We start from the raw sequence: 24,756 nt of genomic DNA, 5'->3' as shown, positions 1-24,756 counted from the left end.
GAGAGAGAGAGAGAGAGAGAGAGAGAGAGAGAGAGAGAGAGAGAGAGAGAGATATATACGCGAAAGAAGTGAGCAATAGAGCTAGGTGAGAGAGTGAGAGTGAGAGAGATAGAGAGAGAGAGAGACAGACAGACAGACACAGACAGAAGGAGATGGCGAGTGAGAGAAAGGGGAGAGAGAGCGAGAGACAGAGAATAAGTGAGTGAGCAAGAGAGAGAGAGAGAGAGAGAGAGAGAGAGAGAGAGAGAGAGAGAGAGAGAGAAGCTAACAGACTGCTGAGAGCGCAGTGAGCACATCAGCCTCTCCTCTCCTATGCTTGTTTAGAGGTGAGTGTGTAGTGGATCCTTCTCCAGGTGGAATAGGCGGCGGTGCCTGGAAGGAAGTAACACTAGTAATTATTATTATTATTACTATAGTTATTATTTCTCCGCACAACGACCATAAGGATCTATAGACCAACCTGGATCTCGTCAGTGGCGAGCAAGGTGGAAATGTCATCTTTTGTCATCGCCATCTGGCTCATCCTGCACGGCGTCTTGTTGAGGACTGCGCTGCCAGCCAGTCACTGTAAGTAGAGGAATTACTTTAGCTTTGCCTTCACATTGTTGTGTGTGTCGGCGCTCTGTGTACCCTGCAAGTACAGGCCGCCTAATAGCCGTCATCGACTTAAATCTGCGTGATGAATGCACGTCTGTGTTTGGTGGTAAATATCTGATCCACATTTAAACATGGTAAGCGTGAGGGATGTATTTAAACAACGTATAATAGACACATGTCAGTTGGTGGTGAAGCATAACGCGTGGCGCACAGACAGACACATATTATAATGTGCCATTGTTGCTGGTCAGTGCTCTGCTCTCTCCATCGCAATACATGCAGGCTATACTGTAGGTGATTTCTGACGTGATTCTTATCGAAATGTCTTTGGCTGAACTGTAATGTCTAACCTAGGAAAAAAAAGTCTGTCTGAAAGCTGCTGGGCTGGATTCAACATGCACAGCCTAATTATCCGTTATTAGAACATGTATAAATAAACGATTGCGTACTGATATATCATGGCATTGAGATTAAAACCGTGCTGTGCAAAGTGAAGTTGAAGTGGCCACATCAGCCACTGGTTTATTTCAGCCTACATACCTACACATAGACTATAGCCTTAAGCCTATGTGATGCTTCGGGGTTTTGTGTGTGTGTGTGTGTGTGTGTGTGTGTGTGTGTGTGTGTGTGTGTGTGTGTGTGTGTGTGTGTGTGTGTGTGTGTGTGTGTGTGTGTGTGTGTGTGTGTGTGTGTGTGTGTGTGTGTGTGTGTGTGTGTGTGTGTGTGTGTGTGTGTGTGTGTGTGTGTGTGTGTGTGTGTGTGTGGGTGCGCGCGTGTGATCGGCGTGCTTTCAAGCGCACGGATGAGAACGCAACGGATCGTTAAATGCGGGGGCACTCAGCTCAGCTCGGCGCAAGGTTTCATACCCAATGTGCAATTTTCATGCAACATAACGCTGCCCTTGATTAACACCGTTGTTCTTTCTTAGGAGGAGATAAACATTAGGCTACATTTGCATTCATTTCAGTTAGTGATCACTGATCATGGAGCATGAGGGATTCTCGTGAAAGCCCTTTCGGCTTGCACGCAGGGCAACTTAAAGCAGCCAGCGGCGTTTATTTTTATTTTTTTATTTTTTTTACGAGCAATCTAATGTGTTTTATAGCCTATTTGCCACCCTCCTTTTAGGTAACAGCCCTCTGCCATAGAGTGCGTAATTGCAAAGAATTACCTTTTTTTTCCCCTGCCGCCGCCGCTTTTATTTGGTGTCTGTTTAAGTAGTGACTTGTTACACTTTTCCTTGGCAACACCTTAATGTCAATTTGGTAGCAGCCGAATGTATCCCTTTGGAGACAGTACAGTAATTGTTTTGCGGTGTGCGTGCGTGTGTGTGTGTGTGTGTGTACGTGTAGCTGGCAGTGGCGTTGGACGGTGCCCAGGCCAGGAGGAGGGGGGAGAAGAGGTGGGTGGGGGGGGGGGGGATTAGTAGTGAGAAACACAAAGTGTATTTGTGCCGCACAGTCAGAAGTCATGCTCGCTGCTTAGATCACCGTCTAGCCGAATCAAGAGACTTCTGCTTTCTCCTCTTCTACCCATAGCACAGCACAGCCAGTGGCGTCAGTTCAGAAAAAGCTAAGGTATGGCAACATGACTGGTGTCTTGCACGCGCGCGAGACACCAGTCATGTTGCCATACCTTAGCATCAGGCATGATACATTTATTTTAAGAAGTACATTTTATTTTCCCCCAGTTTCTACGGTTTCTTGGGCTGGATATCGGCAGCCTGGAACGGTTGTTCAAGTGCAGCTAAACTTGGCATGTTAGTAAATGTGCCACAATTATACCTTTTTAAAGTGACCATTTTGTAAAATGTTGTAGTTATTTTACAACATAATAACCATCATAATAACCAGCCCAGATAGACAAAGAGAGTAAATAACCTTTATTTTTCCCCCCTGGACCCAGGGTATATGGCAGCTGCATACCCCTGCCATACCCAATTGACGCCCCTGAGCACAGCTCCAGTAAATCCTCTCAACACATTCAGTTTGATTCAATGGTGTGGGGCAGTGGCGGCTCCAGAGAATTGGGACTGGGAGGGCTATGGGGGGGCTGGCTTTTTTAGAGAGGGGGCGAATTCATTTTGGCAACAAACAATAACCAATAGTACTAATATGACAAACGTGATTTACTCGCACAGACCAGATCACTGGCAGTTTCCAGCTCCAAATCTGAGGACTGTATACAGGTGATCGGATAGGGTTTTTGTGAGGCTGAAGATGCTGTCCATTATAAAAAGTATGATTCTATAGTATGGTTTACATAGAAGTCAGGCAATTGTCTTTCACATTATGCAATGAATATGTGAAAGACAATTGACTGACTTCTATGAAAACCATACTATAAAATCATATACATTTTATTTATTTATTCCTTAACACAACTCGTGCCTCTTAATCTGAAGGTTGCTTGTTGCCTTGGTGCCGCGCCGTTTCCTCCGTCGGCCGCCGCTATTATTTTGAAGGGCTGGAAGGGGGTTGTTTTTGTTTTTTTGGATTATCACTTGACGGCAACGATTACGTCATCTAGTCACATGACAGTGTGAGCCGAGAAGAGGAAGATGGCTGCGCCCTGCCGTGTGTATTGTTTACATCAGATCTGGTGCAAAATGGCTCAAAATGGCTCTTTTGGATTAAATGAAGTATCTTTATGGGCCTCTCCATTGACTTAACATGGAGGAGCTTCACTTTTCGTGCACGCCCAACGTGCGTTTTAAACAAATCGCGGACATTACCGACGCGGCCGCGACCGGGGCGACATTATGTAAGTATTAATACATTTACTGTAAATACAGTAAGATTGACGGTGAGCGCTGTCAACGGCGTCATGTAGTCACCGATTTGAATGACGGTGAGGATCGTCTACAGCAGCAGAACAGTTAAATATTTTTCATCAGTATTGGGTTTGTGGGGTGGGGGGGCTTAGGCAGTGGCGTCAGTTCAGAAAAAGCTAAGGTATGGCAACATAACTGGTGTCTTGCACGCATGCACGCGACACCAGTCATGTTGCCATACCTTAGCAACAGGCATGATACATTTATTTTAAGAAGTACATTTTATTTTTTTTCCCCGTTTCTACAGTTTCTGGATATGGTAGCCTGAACCGATGTTCAAGTGCAGCTAAACTTGGCATGTTAGTAAACGTGCCACAATTAACAATAATGCATTGCAGCTGTGCAGCTGACCTGCAGAACCTGGGAATATACCATCTTGTCAAGATGGGGAGAATACAAGTGTGGAGAATATAATTATAATACCTTGTTAAAGTGACCATTTTGTTAAATTTAGCGTTTGTAGTTATTTCACTGTAATTTAACAATATAATAACCAGCACAGATAGACAAAGAGACATTCATGGATTTATAGCAGCTGCATACCCCTGCCATACCCAATTGATGCCCCTGGGCTTAGGGGGTGCTAAGGTTTGCTTCAGCTATAGCTGCAACCTTTCCATCTCTTTTTACTGTTTTTTATTTTATTTTTATCTGTCAACTGATAAAAGGCTATATTCTTTTGAACAGGGAATATTTGCCATCACCATCACAACATGTGGATGTACTGTACATGTATATAGAACAATGTTCTTTTTGACAGCACATTTTGATTTAGTTTTAGTCATAGTCTTTTGAATAAAATGTCATTTAGTTTTAGTCATAATTTAGTCACCTGAAAAGTTTTAGTTTTAGTCCAATTTTAGTTGACTAAATCTACAGTTGATTTAGTCAACTAAAATGCATTTTGGCAGGCCTTGATGACATCATAATGTCATCTATTTTCAGCATACACTTGGTTGCATGCTGAAAATAGCCGATCTACAAGCTCACAACGCGTCGCAGCGCGACGCGTTGTGAGCTTGTAGATCGGCTATTTTCAGCATGCAACACCTGATAGCAACCAAACGTAAAATGTTCTCCTCCACTAGTCCCTCCCTAACGTTTTAGTCTAGTTTTTATTTTGTTGACGAAATTGTCAATACATTTAGTCTTGGTTTTAGTCATCACAGCTTAGTTTTTATTTCGTTTTTATTTAGTTTTTGTCAGTGAAAAAAACACAGTCGACAAACATTTTTCGTCATAGTTTTAGTAGACGAAATCTATAGAAACCTCTCCCTGGCTGCAGTGTGTAGAAGACAGTCAGTCAGCCTGGGCATTGGCTGTGATCTACTATGATCTTTTCCTATCCAGTTTTTTGTTCAGAAAGGTCCAAGACCTTCGAGAGCACAAGGCTTTTCTTCCAATAGCGTTTTCTTTATCTGATTCCTTTAGCCGTGTCATCCGAGAGGGCCTCAGTTATGTGAAAAGGTCTAGACTTCGGTACACAGATAGAAGCCCACACAGGCACAGGGATGCATTGATACCACTTTTTTTTTTTTTTTTTTTTTCGATGCTTGGATATTGATTCTAAAGCACTGCGATATTTTTTCTTTTATGGGGTGGGCAGACTATTCCCCTTAGCAATTCTTTGTGTTTTTTTCTTTCTTTATTTTTTCCTTTGTGAAACAGTAGATGGCATGGAGACAGAATGACGGCGACATTGCAGGGAGAGTGCTTTAATAGTGGGATTTGGATCGCTGACTCGCTGTCCAGAGTAGGCTATAGGATCATGTGTGGGTGCAGGGATGTAGCGTGTGTGTGTGTGTGTGTGTGTGTGCGTGTGCGTGTGCGTGTGTGTGTGTGTGTGTGTGTGTGTGTGTGTGTGTGTGTGTGTGTGTGTGTGTGTGTGGGACCCCTGGTGGTCCCCTGAAGAGTCCTTGAGGGGGTTCCAGGGCCCCTGCTAAATGAGGAACATTTAAAACGGGGGGCGGCATAGCTCAGGGGTAGAGAAACCGTTATTAGAGCACGAAGGGTTCCCGAAGGGTTCCCAGTTCGAATCCGGGCTCCCCCTGAGTTAATGTGGAAGAGTCCTTGGGCAAGACTCTGAACCCCTAATTGCTCCCGGTGAGCAGGTTGGTGCCTTGTATGGTTTCCTCCGCCACCGGTGTATGAATGTGTGCATGAATGTGTGACATTTAATGCACAATCTATGTAAAGCACTTTGGATGAAAGCGCTATATAAATGCACCATTTACCATTTACCATTTTAAAACTCTTATTTACTTTTTTTTTTTTTTTAATAGCCGATCTTGAAGTATTTTTTAATTTGTGACAATGCTTCCCAAATCTAGATGTCACGGGGGTTCCTGTGACAAACTAGTAATTAAACACTTAGCCACACCGACCCCAGCATCCCTATTCTGGGATAGAACATTTGGCGAAAATAAATAGCAGAACTACAAGCTCATGACACGCATACCGCAGATTAGATTTGGCTATTATCGGCAATGACACTTGGGGTAAGGGGGAAAATAGGAGCATGCCTACCTAGTATAGACCTCATATTGTCATAATTTGTGTTTTAGTTTGTAGATCTGCTTTTGCTTTGCTTCACCTACAACATAGGTCTTCAACAGGGGGTCCGGGACCCCTAGGGGGTACTCAGAGTTACTACAGGGGGTCCTCCAAATCTTTGAGTGATAGAAAGTTGTTTTTTTCTCCTTTTTTATATTAACCACTTGAACCCTAGTGTCCATATTCGGAGAACTTTAGTCAAACATAGCCGATCTACAAGCTCACAACGCCTCGCAGCGTGAAGCGTTGTGAGCTTGTAGATCGGCTATTTTTGGCAAAGCGCTTTGGTGTAGAGGGGAAAAAGAGCAGACTGAGCACAGAGTGAAAGGTCAAGTTTATTAAGTATTGTCGGATCAATTGGTTAAATATCTGAAAACACAAATTGACATGAATCCAAATGATTGTACTGTCAAACAATGAAACTATATGGAATCTACGAGAAGGTTGTGGGGGTCCCTGCTTCATCTCTCTCTCAACTAAGGGGTCCTTGGCCTGAAAACGACCCCTGACCTACAATCATACAGTATGCCCAATAGGGACGGATGGCAGGTTGTAGGTAAAGCTTTCGCAGAAAATAGCACATCAGCAAGCTCACAACATGCCCCAGAGCATCCTATACGGATGCTGCATGGTGTTTAACCCATTCAGAACGGGTACACATTTTGTGTATCATTATTTTATGCTTTAACTATTGAAAAATAGCAGATATACAAGCTCACAGCGCGGCACCGAGTGCCGCGCTGCGAGCTTGTAGATCTGCTATTTTTGAAAAATCGTGAAAATTAGAATTTTGACCCGATTCTATAAGTGTCTTTTGAATCCTTCTAAGATTTTTGGAAAACCCCTATGTTTCTATGTCAGCAATCTGGCCAGCCATCGTCAAAGAAAAGGTCCTTTTCACTTAACCCTTAAGTTCTGTTCAGATTCACTACACCTTTGTTCTGTTCGGGTCATTTTGACCCGGTGGATATTTGGTTTAAAAAAAACAACACTAATATAAATTTTAACTTAACAAATCATCATGATACATTGACTTTGACTCAATACCAAACAATTCATATGATATATTTGGTAAATGTTTGCATTTCTGCTTTGCTCTATCACATTAAACACTGAAAGAGCTAGGCGTTTTTACTGATTTAGCTGAAATCCATGTAAAAAAAACTACTTCATTTAATACTGGGCAATATTGCTCATGCTTATAGGAAGGGGGGGAGGGTTCGGAATGGGGCTTCGGAAGGGGGGTGTTAGAAGTGGGGGTGACTGTGTGTCTGTGTTTTGGCATAATACTGTGTATTTCTGTGCTTCCGGGTCAAAATGACCCGAACAGCACTTAAGGTTCAAAAAATATGAGGGGGGTGTAGCATGGGTGTAGTGCAAAAATATTTTTTTTACATGCTCATCTCAGAAGAATCTTTAAGGCCAGTGAGTTTCAGGTGGAAACATTTTTAACTTCTACCTTCTTTTTCCAAATGAAAATGTAAAACGGGTCAAAATGACCCGAACAGCACTTAAGGGTTAACTAGAGCTCAGTTAGTCTGTTCTTGAGAGACTACTATGTCAGTGGTTCTCAAACATTTTCATGTGAAGGACCCCCAAACTGAAATTTATTTGGCCAAGGACCCGCATCTCAAAATATCTAGTTCCAGGGACCACCCAGAAGCAAAATTTGAGTTACAAACGTTTGCTTTGAAAATACATATATTCAAAGATTTGCACACATTTTCACAACTTTTTTTCAAAAATAGCAGATCTACAAGCTCGCAGCGCGGCACTCGGTGCCGCGCCGTGAGCTTGTATATCTGACGCGAGGTTACATACTGTACATACATACATGCATGCATGCATGCATGCATGCATGCATACATACATACATACATACATACATACATACATACATACATGCATGCATGCATGCATGCATGCATGCATGCATGCATACATACATACTGTACATACATACATACATACATACTGTACATACATACATACATACGTACATACATACATACATACATACATACATACATACATACATACATACATACATACATACATACATACATTTTTATTTGTATTAAATGTTTTTTTATCCCACGGTTTTGCAACCCATTTTTCTCACCCGGTGACTACCTAACCTGTAGTCCTGGTTTCCGCTCTCCCCCTGCCGCGCCAGGGGACATTGGGGAGCACCCGGCTGGCTAGGGGGAGGTAGTATAGAAACCAGGACTACTGCATGTTTTTGTGTGAGGGCCTATGCCCAAGGAGACACGGGGAGAACATACATACGTGGGTGGGTGACGTGACGTAACGTTTTCGCTGTCTTCGGTGTCAAACATGTATAAATAAAAAATATATTTGTCAAAAACCTTCTGAATATTGTGCAGGACATAAAGCTTTATGTGAACTTACTCAAGATTAAAACATTTCATTCCTCATTTCAGAATTTTCAACCAAACATGGCAAAACTCATATGGTGTGACTGTCCTGACCTTGTTTCTCAAAGTGGGAACTTGAATAAAACTAAGAAAAAGAATTGCTAAAAATCATTTGAAAATGAATTTAGGCTAAAAAAATGTCTATTTGTGAGCCTATATCTTTTCAAAGTCAAAGCATAATGTTTTCAGTCATTTCTGATCAAAAACATTTTGTCCCCCAAACCAAAATCATTTGGTGTGACACTAGTTTGGACAAATTAAACAGGCAATTATTTGGACACCTATTGGCTAGAGAGGTCCTTCTTCTGTAAGGCTATTCAGCACTCCCAGCACAACTGCAAGACAGGTGTCTGAGGTGAGTTATGATTTTAACATTTTCATGAAATGCCATCTTGTTGAAACTTTGACAAACTCACCACTTTGGATGTCTGTTGGTGTGACACCTTTTCATTAAAAAAAGCTTAAGTTATTTGAAGTTTTGGTCATATTTCCATGTAGATCTAGGTTGCTTTGTTATAGCTAGCATGCTGTTAGCATGCTAATGTGTACATACAGTAGTAGCCTCAAGGTAAACCTAAATGCAGAAAACGTAATATGGTGTGACACTTAATCATAATGGTGTGACATGTCTGCTTGTCACGCCATATGACTTGATTGTCACACCATATGATTTATACTGTATTTAACTACAGATATAACAATAAATAACAAAGTTCCATGTTTCTTTTGTACATTTAAACATTTGTTTTAAACATTTTTACATAAAATGTAATTTAGCTTCATTCAGTGATACTTCAAATTCATCAGACAGAGCAGAAACCCCTTCACAGAAACCTTAACATATTGTTTCAATCTAAACAATATTTTCTCTTTGTCTTAAACTATACATTCCATTTTCTTTTGTCAGCTGGAAAATGACAAGTGCTGAGAGAACGAGAAAGTACAGGGAGAAACTAAACAATGACCCAGCAAGAAGAGAGGAGCCAAAGGGGCGAGACTGTATTTTCTATGAAGAGCAGGAGGTTGTCTGTGGCATAGCAGAACCGCAACAAGGCAGCCGGTTTGCTACCCTCACCAAATACGACTGGCTGATGTACAATACAGTCTAAATGTATAATCTAATCTGATCTAATACTTTTGTACTTTCACTCACTGGACTGGACAGTGGACAGTGTTAAGGTAGGACCCGAGACAAAACTAGCGAAAATAGCTGATCTACAAGCTCTCAACACGTTGTGCTGCGAGAGCTTGTAGATCAGCTATTTTCGGAGTTGCGCAACCCAGCACTCTTTAGCTAGTGGAGATGTGGTGTAATGTCATGATTCCTAATTACATTTGTTCAACACAAAATGCTGTGTTCAAGTTCAGGAGACTTCGGAAAAAAGCAATTTACCTGAATGCTGAGTTCTGTTTCCACTAATTGGTGTTAATAAAATGTTGCCTTGGCTCCAAGTGTGGCTATGCGCCTTATTGTCTCTTTAGGATCCTTGTGCCGTGGGCCGGCAGAAGACTTAGGTGTGCGTAGCATTCCTGTGCACATCCTCATCATCCATCTACTACTACAATTCTTTCTTATCCCATGTTAAAGCCCTACAATAATATCCTGTTCAGAAATATTAAGGCCATGTTATCCTGGGTAATTGTTTAATCAATCAGTAAAGTTCAGTACTCACTAATAGGTAGGTTAAAACACAGTTTGCTTTGACACATTAAGATATGATCATACGGTGTGACACTAAATCATTTGGTGTGACATTCCAAATAGTGAAAAATCATACCTTTATTAATGATTAAACCAAAAAAATGTTTATGGATTACATAGAGAATATTATCAGGAAGAGTCACAAATATTTGTGTAATTTTAGAGAAAGTTTTGACAGAATACATTTAAAATATGTTGTAAGATCATGAACATGGGCCTCACACAGAGTGTCGATTATGAAAAAAATATACAGATATAATTAATTTTCAAAAAACTATAGTGGATCACTGGTTAGTTATGATAAAGGACTTTGATAAAGTGAGTAACTTAAGAAAGATGTACTCCATTTTCATTTTATGAACAATTATTTTCATGTCACACCATATGACGATTTTAGGCACAAGTACAACAAACTGCTGAATAAAGTCTGATTCCAATAAAATATCTAAAAACAAAATGTATTTCCATAAGGTTGAGAGTGAGTAGAACAAAAGTAAATAACTTTTATGCCTGCAATTTAAAGTTTTTTTAAAAACACATTTTTTGGGGCGTCACGTCACTGACCCACATACATACATACATACATACATACATACATACATGGCAGCGGCAGTGGCTCAGGGTTAGAGTTGTCGTCTTAGAACACGGAGGGTTCCCAGTTCGATCCTGGGCTCCCCCAGGGTTAGTCCTTGAGCAAGACTCTGAACCCCTAGTTGCTCCTGGTGAGCAGGTTGATGCCTTACAAAGGTTTCCTCCGCCATCGGTGTACGAAGGTGTGTGTGAACGGATGAATGTAATGCACAATCTCTGTAAATCGTCTTGGATATAGAGACAAAGCCAGATGTATGAGCCTTTGAAAATCAAATAAAAAACACTGTAGCAGATTTACAAGGTCACAACACATCGCATCGCGAGCTTGTAGATCAGCTATTTCCAGCTATTGGCATACAGCTTGTGTGATTATGTCAAAAAGACAGTGAGCTAATCATCACCAGGCCCCCGTTACTCCACTTCCAGCGGCATCCAGGGCTGTCACAATTATGACATTTTACATGATGATTAATTGTCACTCAAATAATTGCGATTAACGATTTGAGTGTGTTTTTGTCGTTGACAATTACAGTACATTTCTGTTCGGCTTTCAGGCTTTGAAGTTGCACATGGCAGTTATGGCACTTAACCTGAATATACGAAGAAATTACGGACACATTTGACAACTTTATACTTAAAAAAGAACATCGATAGTGGAAATAGCCAATCTGCAAGCTCACAATGCGCGTTGTGAGCTTGTAGATCTGCTAGATTCCACTATTTTCACAAATGTTTGAAAATATATGAGCCTTTTTCAACATGGAAACGATTATGACAAAATGATTGCGATTATGTCAAATATGTGCGATTAGACGAATATGTAACAATTGCGACAGGCCTAGCGGCATGAAGTGATCACAGTGCAGCGGACAGACACACACCATCCTAAAAAGAAAGAACAAACAATACAGCAGTCAGGATGCTACTCAGGGGTGTCACAAGGGGGGGGGGGGGGAGAGTGGGACCGAGTTACTAGGGCCCACGGTGGAGGGGCCTTAATTATTTTATACTTCAGCTATTGAAAAATAGCAGATAATACAAGCTCACTGCAGCACGCTGCGAGCTGATCTGCTATTTTTCTGTGAAAATGTGTGCAAATCTTTGAATATAGGTATTTTTTAAAGCGCAAATATGTAACTCAAATTTTGCATTCTGGGGGGGGGGGGTCCCTGGAATTAGATATTTTGAGATGGGGTCCGTACATATCAAATACATATCATTTTGGGGGTCCTTCACATGAAAAAGTTTGAGCACCACTGACATAGAAACATAGCTTTTTTTTCTTCTTTTTTTTTAAATACCTTAGAAGGATTTAGAATACATCTATAGAATCGGGTCAAATATATTAAAACATATTCAAAGACCTCAAAAATAGCAGATCTATACAAGCTCTCGGTGCCGCGCTGCGAGCTTGTGTATATCTGCTATTTTTCATTAGTTAAAGCACAAAATAATGCGTAACAATGCGTTCCCGGTCTAATTGGGTTCAATATTCATGGGGGTCCCCCGCAGTGAATCCTTGTACCCTGGGCCCAGAATGTGTGTGTGACACCCCTGATGCTACTAGAGGTCAAGCAGCAAACAGCAGCCTCCTGGTCCCTCCTCAGAGACACCGGAGGAGGCAGGGAGCGTACGCTACATCTGTCATGGCCAGGGGGCGTCACACCAAATTCTGGGCCCTGGGTACAAGGATTCACTGCGGGGCCCCTGTGCTTTAACTATTGAAAAATAGCAGATATACAAGCTCACAGCGCGGCACCGAGTCCCGCGCTGCGAGCTTGTAGATCTGCTATTTTTGAAAAATCATGAAAATCTTTGAATATTTCAAATCCTTCTGAGTAAAAAAAAAAAAAGAAATATATGTTTCTATGTCAGTTGAGCTCAAACCTTTTCATGTGAAGGACCCCCAAAATGGTATGTATTTGGCCATGGGGTGACAGAACCCCATCTCAAAATATTTAGTTCCAGGGACCCCCCAGAAGCAAAATTTGAGCGGCACTCGGTGCCGCGCTGTGAGCTTGTATATCTGCTACTTTTCAATAGCTAAAGTATAAAATAATTAAGGCCCCTCCACCACCTTGGGCCCTGGTAACTCAGTCCCACTTTCCTCCCCCTTGTGACGCCCCTGGTCATGGCCAGGGTGTGTTTTTTTTTTTTTTTTGGCCGGTGTGTCAGGTGACACAGATAATGGCAGCCATATTCTCCCCTGACGGAGGACACTGTCCTTGTGTGTGCTGCTCTCTTAATCCATTAAAAAGCTGGGGACCCTATATTCTACATAGTGTCTTCTAAATCCTTATTTTTTTGTTTTTGACAAACAATGTTTGGTTCTCAAACTTTTTTTCATGTCAAGGACCCCCCCAAATGATATGTATTTGGCTGTGGACCCCCATCTCAAATATGTTGTTCCAGAGACCCCCTAGAAGCAAAGATTTGAGTTACAGTGCTTTATTTTTTTAATATTATATATCACTTCCATTGCTCTGCAGATTAGACAAGTTAGTTAAATCGATATGGTCGTCTGGTTGGGGTTGGTAGTAGGCCAGGAGTGGTTTCAGGGTTCAGCGATTATCACCGGGGATGATAAGAAGTTGAAGTACTACTAAGAATGGGATTATTTATCTGGAGCCTGACTCTGAGATTTTAATGTTATATATATGTCACGGTTAGATAGAGAAACTGTTAGATCGAGAAACGGAGCGCTCGTCGTGCGGCGCGGGGTGGAACAAGCGGTCGCTTTGAGCAACAACAACGTGGCGTCGGCAGGAATGATAGCCTCACCCCACGGAGGTTAGGGTTAGGGTTAGGGTTAGGGTTAGGCATAGTTTTACTGAGGTTAAGGTTAGGGTTAGGTTTAGAGTAAGGCATAGTAAGCTAATGGCTAAACACAGCCGAGCTGGGCTAGTAAATAAACGAAAGAGAGTCGCAAACGAGTGACGTCAGCGCCTGCACTAGTGAATGGCTGACTGGCTGTTGTCGCCATCTGGTGGTGATTGGTGTGTGGTGAACTACAAAACGAGCGCTCTTACCACAATCTCACTGAGTTACCCAAACTGAATGTAACATATATATTCAAAGACTTGAACACATCTATTAATCTAAATCTATTAAATATTAATTTACATAATGTCTGTCAGCCGCCTGCCGTCCGCTGTGTGCCCGCATGCTGACAATCACTGATACTAAATGGTGACTGTTCTGCCCAACGGGCACCGGTCTGGGTTCCCCAACATTAATTCTGTACTCCTCAGGGACATTCAATCCCTCATATAGTGTGCACTCATATAGTGTGCACTCATATACTGTGCACTCATATACTGTGCACTCATATAGTGTGCACTCATATACTGTGCACTCATATACTGTACTGTGCACTCATATACTGTGCACAACCCCGGGCGCGGGACTAGTTTTCATGATTTTTCAAAAATACAAGCTCATAGCGCAGCACTCGGTGCCGCGCTAGTATGAGCTTGTAGATCTGCTATTTTTTGGTAGCCAAAGTATCACATAATGGTTAAAGTGGTTCAAATCTAGCGTGACACAGATGCTTCCCAGGTCGGCTCAAGAAAGGAGAGGCAGTACAGGAGGACAAATGGCTGGGAATGTTAACTCACGTCACCTCACAAATGTCTGCTACACAGACTCCTATAACTATAGACTGTGCTTCGTAAATCGGCACCAGCGCCATTTTACTTGTTCGGCAACAGCAACAAAAGATTTGATTACGCTGGGTTCCCTCGCAAAAATCGAGAAGACATTATGTTTAGACACCATTGTAGGCCTACTTTATGTTTACAGGCTACGTTAAAATGTAGACTATAGTTACTTTCATCAGCCAGCCTTTGTTTTAAGATGTGTGCCTGTGTGTGTGTGTGTGTGTGTGTGTGTGTGTGTGTGTGTGTGTGTGTGTGTGTGTGTGTGTGTGTGTGTGTGTGTGTGTGTGTGTGTGTGTGTGTGTGTGTGTGTGTGTGTGTGTGTGTGTGTGTGTGTGTGTGTGTGTGTGTGCGTGCGTGCGTGCGTGCGCGTGCGTGCGTGTGTGTGCGCGTGCAATGCAATCATACCCATTATGCGATAAAGCAACACCCAGTGTGCTTATTTCGCTTTTATAAATAGAAAATAACATCTATTATAATTGTGTTGGAACATTAAGTAAGTAGGACTCTACGTCAGGAGGTGCACAACGTGTGCCTGCTTTTGCTTGTCTAAATGAGGCCAGTCGGATTAAAAGAACTACAGCCTTGTTTTATGGATCGCTTATTTCACAAGTCTTTTGTCACGGAGCGCTGCATGTGCACAACTTTGCATACTACATTTCCTGAGCCAGTAGGCCCTGGCATTGTGCGTGTGAAATCACTTCCAGTGCTCGGCAGATTAGACAAGTTAGTTAAATCGATATGGTCGTCTGGTTGGGGTTGGTTGTTGGCCAGGAGGGGGTTTTTTTTTTTGGCACAGCGATTATCACCGGGGATGATAAGAAGTTGAAGTACGACTGACTGAGCAATGGGATTATTTATCTGGAGCCTTGTTCTGAGATAACCGTGGTAACACGGTGTACTTCGGAAAACCCGGGTGACAAGCGGATCTACATAAATCAAAGTCACCACACATTTGCATCTTGTGAATTCTCCGTTGGCTTTTCGCCTCGGCCCGGCGACGCATTTAACAGACGGTATGGGCCGGGCCGGGCTGGGCCCCGGTTACGGTATAGGCCAGCTCATTTCATATTCTAAATACATCCCCCCATTTCCCTAAACTCCGCAGGGGATTGAGAACTTTTGACCGGAGCATTAGTGTGATAAAGTCTTTACTTCAACTTTTTTTTTTATGAGGTCAAGTATCTGAGGCGTTTAACCCTTTCAGGCCCAGAATTGTTGAATGCTTTAACTATTGAAAAATAGCAGATATACAAGCTCACAGCGCGGCACCGAGTGCCGCGCTGCGAGCTTGTAGATCTGCTATTTTTGAAAAGTTGTGAAATTTGAGCAAATCTTTGAATACAGTATATGTATTTTTAAAGTGAACATTTGTAACTGAAATCTTTGCTTCTGGGGGGGTCCCCGATACAAAACATTTTGAGACGGAGGTCGGCGGGCCAAAATACATATCATTCCTAGGGATCCATGACATGAAAGAGTTTGAGAACCACTGACGTATAGAAACGTGTTTTTCAAAAAACCTTATAGAAGGATTTATCCACGGGTTTCCAACGCCCCATAGTGCATTGCGCAGACGTTGTACCGAGCTTCCGGCGCCGCAGCCGAGTGTGATTTACAAGCTCACTACGGGCTGCATCTGCGACGCGACGTGAGCTTGTATGTCTGCTGTTAAACCGGAAGTGTGGTCCAAATAATCTCCAGTAAACTCCCGCGGAAAGAGGTGGATAGAATCGGGTCAAAATCGGGTCAAAATTCTAATTCACGATTTTTACAAAAATAGCAGATCTACAAGCTCGCAGCGCTGTGAGCTTGTATATCTGCTATTTTTCAATAGTTAAAGCATAAAATAATAATACACAACAATGTGTACCCGTTTTGAATGGCTTAAAACGGAGAGCCCCCTGCCGAGCGCCGGGGCAATGAATCTGAAGGTTGCCTTGGGCGGCATGGGCACAGCGGGGGGGCCTTCCATTATAAAACCTCATCCACACCGCCGGGCACCTTTGACACCTCACGCCCCCCCAGAGTCGCACTCTGCCGTACTGCTCCACATCCGCTGTCAGTTGTGAAGGGAAGCGGAGGGGGCCTTGACAGCCCACACAATGTCAAAAGGGATTTCAGATGTTCTCTCGCACGTCGACACATCTGCAGGAAAAACACACACACACCACCAGAGGAGGCTTGAACAGGGCCGTCAATTGGGTATGGCAGGGGTATGCAGCTGCCATACCCTGAGTCCAGGGGGGGAAATAAAAATTACTTTAATTTAAATATAAATCCATGAATGTCTCTTTGTCTCTGCGCTGGTTATTATGTTGTTAAATTACAGTAAAATGCAAAATGTAACAAAATGGTCACTTTAACTATTCTCCACACTTCTTTCCATCTTGACAAAATGGTATATTCACAGGTTCCGCAGGTCTAGTCAGCTGCACAGGTGCAATGCATTATTGTTAATTGTGGCACATTTACTAACATGCCAAGTTTAGCCGCACTTGAACAACCGTTCCAGGCTGCCATATCCAGACCAAGAAACCGTAGAAACAAAAAAACCAAGACTGCGAGGCGTTGTGAGCATGTAGATCTGCTATTTTCACAATAGAACCGTGTTATACAAAATGTATGCCTCTTTTCCATGAGGACTCCCATCTTTGCCATACCCTAGCTTTTGCTGAACTGACGCCACTGGGCTTGAATACCAGTGGTGTCAAGTAACTCATTACGTTTAGTGTACTTGAGTAAAAATGTCAGGTATACTTTTACTTTACTGTAGTATTAAACCCTTTGCACACAGGACAGTTGCGTTTTTTTTTTGTTTTTTGTTTTTTTCGTTTGCTGCATGAATAAAGCGCATTGGATTTGGTGTGCAAGGCTGTGCGGAATCGGCGCTGCGGATCCCAAAAGGAGTCATAAAAGGAGTGATGAGTTTTTTTACCGCACGCGACAAGACGCACAAATCGAACTGGGTTCGATCGAGAAAAAATGCACGGCCGCAGCCACTCGGCGCACGGCTAATTTGGATCCGGTGTGCATGAGGTCGTAGAGAATCACTGTTTTCTTTTAAAAAAATTAAATTGTCCTGAACTTGAATGCAGCATCTTATGTTGAAAGAATTGCCCTCTCTGTGTAGAGAACCATGTGTGCCGTAAGTATGTATGCCACATCTCCAGTATTGACTTGATAATCCTTAGTTCAGTGTGGTATCAAGCACCGAAAATAGCCGACCTCCAAGTGAGCTTGGAGGTCTGCTATTTTCGATGTTTTCACCAAAAGAGCCCTTTTAGAAATGTCAGCCCCTTGCCTCTCTAACATTCTCTGCACGTCCGTGCACACGCACGTGTACGCACGCACGCACGCGCACACGTAAAAAAGATATAGCTGGCCAACCCTCCAAGTCCTATAAAATGTAAATGGCCATGTCTTTAGAGAGAAGGGGGGGGGGGGCGGACATGGAGCAGCTTGGACACGTTTGATTTGACGACACATGCTGCTGGCGGTGAAAGTGACCTTGAGAGGTGCAGGGGAGAGGAAGACCATGCCGGGGGGCATGTGACTAATAATTCTCTCCCCCCCGTCCTCCCCCGTCCTCCCCCCACCCCACGCTGAAATATATTCCAAAGTGTCTCCGCAGGAGTAATTCAGACCACCGAATTGACAGGCTCAGCCGGGAGAGATAAATTAAGTAAGTTTGGAGGGAGAGAGAGAGAGAGAGAGAGAGAGAGAGAGAGAGAGAGAGAGAGAGAGAGGGAGAGAGGGAGAGAGAGAGAGAGAGAGATACTTTGGAGTTGGCCTGTACGTGGAATTGGCCCGTGGCTGCTATGGAGCCGACCCATCTCCCGGACTGATGAGATCAATTAGGTTCACGAGGGGGTGTGTCTACAGGGAGGACAGGAGGTGTCAGCGTGTTTTATTTATAGAGGCGACGCCGTGGAGGTATTTGTTAATTACAAAATGCTATAGGCTGCTTATCAGGCCAACCTTAACCCTTTATGACCTGAGGCCCATTCTAAACAGTCTTCTGAATCCTGGAAAACGGTTTTCTGAAGAGAAACGAAACGTATGTTTCTATATCAATGCTGCTCAAACTTTCAAGGACCACCCAAAATCATATGTATTCCTGGGGTTTCATTTGCGGTCCTACACGGCCATGTTGAGGAACAACACAGGTGTTTCAAATGTGTCTGATTGGCACAGAACGAATGTCCTACGACAATCAGACTAACACCTGTGTTGGTCCTCAACATGGCCGCTGTAGGACTACAAATGAAACCCATGAATTGCTCGCCGATACGCCCAGAAGCAAATATTTGACCCCCAGAAAGAAAGATGTGTGTTAAAAATGCTAGCTGATCTACAACCTCATATAGCGCGGCATACAGTTTACAGTTTAGGCATTTAGCAGACGCTTTTAATCCAAAGCGACTTACAATAAGCAGATCAAATATCACAATAATAAACAAATGTCAGTACATCAACAGCAATATAACAAATGCAAATGAATATCTATCTAGAAAAACAGTATAATCTGTAAAGAAAAATAAAATAATAAAAAGGTTTCTAAAAAACCTAAAAAACAAATGCTAACTAGCTTCATGTATGGACATTGATTTTCCAGTAGTGCTAAGGGTTTTGGTGGAGTCTGAAAAGGTGAGTCTTCAGTCCACGGCGAAAGCTAGCAAGTGAGTCCGTTGTTCTAAGTGCGACAGGGAGTTTATTCCACAGCTTGGGGGCCTGGAGGGCAAACTGTCTCGGACGAGTGGATTTTTGCCCTTCATTTTTGGCATGAAGTGACACGCTGTGAGCTTTTAGATCTGCTATTTTTTTGAATAGCTAAAGTATAAAATGGTGGTTAAAGTGGTTGAAATCTACAAAATGACACAAGATGCATTCCCGGTCTTTGTGATTTAAAAAGAAAAAAAAAGAAAAAAAAGAAAAAGACAAAAAAAGCGTTTGACCCCCCGATGCTGAGGAGGAGGACATTGTGATAGCGGGGCTTATCGGCGATCTGCATCACGATGGTGTGCTTGGCCCCGCTGGCAAGGCCCGCCACGCAGGCTGCCAAGGGGGCAGAGATAATGCAGATTATGATGATACGCTGCCCCCTGGTGAGACTCAGACTCCAGGGGGCATCACAATGTTTGCATTGGCAAGAAGAGAAGCTTTGGACGGACAGGGCAGCGATATACAGTTGGCAAATGAAGAAGCTTTTATACAAAAAGGGGGAGTTTTTCAACATAAAGTGTCCTGGACTTGATCCTGCGTCCACGGTCCTCTCTATCTGCACTCAATTCACACCGGACAGTGTAAGATTTTTTTTTTTTGGTCTTATATATAGTTGAGTCATTGGGTCTTCATTCTGCACTGTTTTTGTTTTTTCCCATCCTTCCTTCATGGTCCACAGCGTTGGAACCAAAACACATTTTGTCGCTGCCAGGCAGAAAGAGTGTGTCCAAAAACTGTTGCCTTTCCGGAAATGAAAAAAGAAAACATTTGTACTTTTTACTTGTAAGCTCACACCACACTTTTATTCTACCTATGAGGGTGGATTCCTCTGCCAATGCATGTCAATCAAAATGGAGCAGTTTGATGCCATTTGTGGATGTCTGGAAAAAAAAGAAAAGAAAAAAGAGTGGATTCCCGGTCCCGCCAATGTATTTCAATGGGAATGGAGTGGTTTCCTGACAGTAGAGGATTTCTGCAAAACACGATCCATTCTCATTGAAATGCATTGGCGGAATTGGGAATCCATGCACTCTCATGGGTAGTATGGTGTGACCGTACCCTAGAAGAGTATTTCTACATTTCAGCAGTGGCGTCAGTTCAGCAAAAGCTAGGGTATGGCAAAGATGGGAGTCCTCGAAAGAAAATCGGGTTTTGTCAGTTTTTTATCCCTGGGTTTCTAGGGTTGCTTTTGTTGGATATGGCAGCCTGGAACGGTTGTTCAAGTGCAGCTAAACTTAACATGTTAGTAAACGTGCCACAATTAACAATAATGCATTGCACCTGTGCAGCTGACCTGCGGAACCTGGGAATATACAGTACCATCTTGTCAAGATGGGGAGAATACAAGTGTGGAGAATATAATTATAATACCTTGTTAAAGTGACCATTTTGTTAAATTTAGCATTTGTAGTTATTATAATGTAATTTAACAACATAATAACCAGCACAGATAGACAAAGACATTCATGGATTTATATTTAAAAAATAACTTTTATTTTCCCCTTTGGACCCAGGGTATGGCAGCTGCATACCCCTGCCATACCCCTGCATTTCAGTATTGATACTTTTACTAAAGTAAAAAAGAAGATTACTTTAGCAAAACAACGACAAAGACAACAGTTGAACTAGAGATACGAGGTTTCTCTCCGACAGAGTGGAAGAGTGAGATCAGAGTGAATGGGAGGAGGAACCCTCGCCGACAACAGACAACTGGCTAAACGCTCACAGAAATAGAGAGCAAAGGAAAACAATTTAGCGCTTCAAAGAAAGTAGGATACGAGGGGGGAAAAAACCCCGGAAAACATCAAACTAACATCTGTCTAAACAACATGCATACAGTATGTAAATACAGTATGTAAACAACAAAACTTGTGTTTAACATAATTATGTATTATGTGTGGTGTGAAAAGGCCTATGAGACTGCAGGCTCACGTGCGTGCCGTTAGTGTTGATTTAAATCGGAGAGGGTACAAAATGTAACCGGATGATGAGGGTCCATATTTGATATTTACATTGCAGTCGTTTGAGAGTGGCGTTTAAGTGAAGTGTGTGTACGTAATGGCTACATTGGGGTTTAATCAAGATTATCAGCAGCAATAATTATCCATAGTCACAGAAACAGAATGCAAACCATTGACCTTGAATCCCATACCGTATGTTCAGAGCCATGGATGTGTGAAACTGTAAGAATGTAGTTACCTGTAGTTCAGTTGTTCAAATGACTATAAATCAGGGGTCATCAAATTGTCCGTACACAGACACAGGGGCTTAGCAATAGGCGATGCAGCCAATGCAGTCGCATTAGGCCCGGAGGTGGAAAAAAATGAAAGAAAAACAAACAAACAGAAAAAAACGTTTATTTATAAATTCCCATCGGATTGAGAGGAAACTCTATTGCCCCTCTTGACGCCTGCATTGAGCGCTACGTGATTGCCCAATCAGATCAGTTGCAATAGAACATATTCAAACCGCGGCCATCTTGGATCACATGACTTCCTGGGATAGCAGCCTGCATTATTGTGAACAATGGAGCGATGGTCCCAAAATATGAGTTCTGTTCAACCAATTTCTTTTGACCAAATCAACACATGGGCAGATGACAACAACAACATCCCCAAAAGGATTAAATAGAAGGGTACATCCACAATATTCATGGTAGTTAGGTTGCAGTGTTACTCTGTACAAAGACTTGCAGTAGGCCTATCTGTGCAGACTATAGTGCTTGCTCTACCAACATATAGTTAATATTACTGTATTGTGATTTTTGCATATTAATCAGGAACAATCTAACAACAATAGTTAATATGATGGTGGAGCAAGCACTGCACAGATAGCAAGTCTTTGTACACAGTAAAGTTGCAACCTAACTTACTCCTGTTACTGTAGCGTAGCCCTTCTATTTAATCATTTTGGTGATGTTGATGTTGTCATCATCTGGTTTCCACCCGACAACAATTTGGTTCTGTTTCTACACTCACACAGTTACCCACCTGTCTTGGGGTGAAAAGCAAATCGTTTCTGTTGGGTGGAAACCTCCAAAACTGAAGAAAAAAAAAAGTTATTATGCATATAGGCTAAGAGGTTCCTTCCCCTACAGCAACACAATAATTATCTGAGTCAATATTAGCCTATCGTCGTTGTATGTCCAAAATGAATGTCCTTTTTTGTTATTTTTAAAAAAACGTTAAAGTAGTGAAAATAGCCGATCTACAAGCACACAACGCCTCGCGAGCTAGTTCTGAGTGGCCCAGAACTAGCTCAGTCTTCTACACACTGTTATGTGATGAAGTAGGACTTTAATTTACAAGAGAACATACCATTTTGAAACCTGGAGATACAAGGTTTCTGCCCGACAAGACAGTGTCGTTTGCTATTTATGGTCCTGCAGGAACCAAACAGGAAAACAATAATAATCAGTAATAATCAGCAGTAGTAACAGTAGGACATTGAACACATCTTTCAGTGGAATCATGTTTGGCTATGAACACTGTGTGTGTGTGTGTGTGTGTGTGTGTGTGTGTGTGTGTGTGTGTGTGTGTGTGTGTGTGTGTGTGTGTGTGTGTGTGTGTGTGTGTGTGTGTGTGTGTGTGTGTGTGTGTGTGTGTGTGTGTGTGTGTGTGTGTGTGTGTTAGTCAGGGACGTGCTGGGCCCCTGATTCAGCCCGGGAAAAAGAGTTGGAGAGGCCCGCATTGCGCGCTATACAGAGAGATCTCTCTCTATAGCGCTGCTGCTACTCAAAGATTTGCAATTTCAGATCATGACAAGTGACAAGCCAGTGGGCCAATTACATGAGTTATATTTCGTTGTTGTCGGGTGGAAACCTTGTATGTCCAAAAACCGTTTGTTTTGTATTTATAATTTTAAAAATTATTTAAACTAGTGAAAACAGCCGATCTACAAGCACACACAACGCCTCGCACCGTGAGGCGTTGTGTGCTTGTAGATCGGCTGTTTTCACTACTTTTATGCAACGGCCTTGTATGATGAAGCAGGGCTTTACTTTGCGAAAAAATTTACAGAGATTTTTTACAGAGATTTGGAGATACAAGGTTTCTGCCCGACAGTGACGATTTACTTTGTTTGCCCCCAAAATGGAACGAAGGCCGGCCATTTTATTTTATTTTTTTCCTAATGGCCGGCCTGGAACAGCCGGGAATGAACCGGCCATTCGGGGAGTTGTCCCGCTTTTCCCAATGGCCAGCACGTCCCTGAGTGTTAGTTGTGATCCGTCTGGTTGTGTGCGCTCCGGTGCTTGCACTCTTCTGGGGAGGGTTTCATCATTGCACATGATGAAGTACGATCATGACAGAGACACTGGTACTAATAAATAAACAGTGATGTAAAGTAACTGAGTACATTTACTGAAGTGCTGTACAATTTTGAAGTATTTTTTTTACTTTACCAGAGTCTTTGAAAATGTCAATACTTTTACTTCTACTCCACTACATCTCAAAGGCAAATATGCTTTTACTCCACTATAATTATTAACTTTAATTGCTTGTTACTTTGTAGTTTTTAGAAAATTATTACAAAACATGCATTAGCCCTATATACATTTCGGCCATTTAAAATAGAAGATCTACAAGCTCACAATGTGACGCATTGTGGGCGTGTAGAGATCTGCTATTTTCAAAAGATTTCATACATTTTATACATTTGAAAACTTGTGAAATGGGACACATTCTGCATAATGAGTACTTTCTATTTTTGGTACTTTAAGTAGGCTACGTTTTGATTGCAATACCTTCTTTACTTTTAGGCTACTCGAGTGAATATCGAGTTGAATCCGGTCTTTTACTAACAGTGTATCTCTAAATTAATAAACAGAAGAAAGCAAGTTCCTGGAATGCTAATATACGTAGGTGGTTCGCAGTTGTGTTGGTATGGGGGGAAAACAGGTGGTTTCTATGATGCAGTATCAAGGTTACTAGGGCAATGCTGTCAGTATAAAGGACTCTCTAATACCATGGTTCTCAACCTAGTGGGTCCCCAGATGACACTGAAGCCACGTACAATGTAAGGCCTTTTTAACACCTTTTTAATACCTAAATAAAAAATGCTCACAATGCCATGCAACGAGAGTCAAACTAAATGTACTTGTCAAGGTGTGTGTGTGTGTGTGTGTGTGTGTGTGTGTGTGTGTGTGTGTGTGTGTGTGTGTGTGTGTGTGTGTGTGTGTGTGTGTGTGTGTGTGTGTGTGTGTGTGTGTGTGTGTGTGTGTGTGTGTGTGTTGGGGGGGGGGGGGGGGGGGTGTTCACATATAATTATTTTGAGGGGGTCGCAGCCTGAAAAGGTTGAGAACCACCTTGAGGACCAGCCTTGAGGCGGTCCACGGCTAAATGTGTTAAAAGGAATCCTGGCTAATGAGCCTTATATGCCTTTACACATTCTAATTGTACTCTATAACAAACATTCTAATTGTAAAACACTTTAAATATTGTCTTTATGTTGAAGTTGATGATGTCATTTTGTCCTAACCCTGTACATTGGCTATTTTGAAAGTAGCTGCATCTACTAGCTCACAACGAGACGTGTTGTGATATTGGCCTAATTTTCAGATGGGGGTCCACGGCCAAATACATTGACATTTCCTTGGCTTGAAAAAAGTGATTTCAGATGCACCAGCAAGTTTGAGAAGCACACTGCTCTAACTCTAACTAG

The 24,756-nt window shown here is 42.4% G+C and overlaps 1 protein-coding gene across 1 annotated transcript in view; it reads left to right on the top strand.

The window, feature by feature from the left end:
* Positions 1-491: 491 nt before the first annotated feature.
* The window catches only part of LOC308308240 (contactin-associated protein-like 5), a gene marked incomplete at both ends in the record, with an annotated part of 253,821 nt that continues 229,556 nt past the window's right edge, over positions 492-24,756 (top strand). The window contains one exon of the mRNA XM_080753618.1: positions 492-567. Coding sequence (XP_080609744.1) covers positions 492-567 — 76 coding nt within the window. The remainder of the gene's footprint in view (positions 568-24,756) is intronic.

The sequence above is a fragment of the Nannobrachium achirus genome, assembly GCF_963921795.1.
Source record: "Nannobrachium achirus genome assembly, chromosome: 22".
Classification (NCBI taxonomy): Eukaryota; Metazoa; Chordata; class Actinopteri; order Myctophiformes; family Myctophidae; genus Nannobrachium; species Nannobrachium achirus.
Note: the sequence above shows the minus strand (reverse complement) of the source record. Positions and strands in the feature narration are given on the sequence as shown.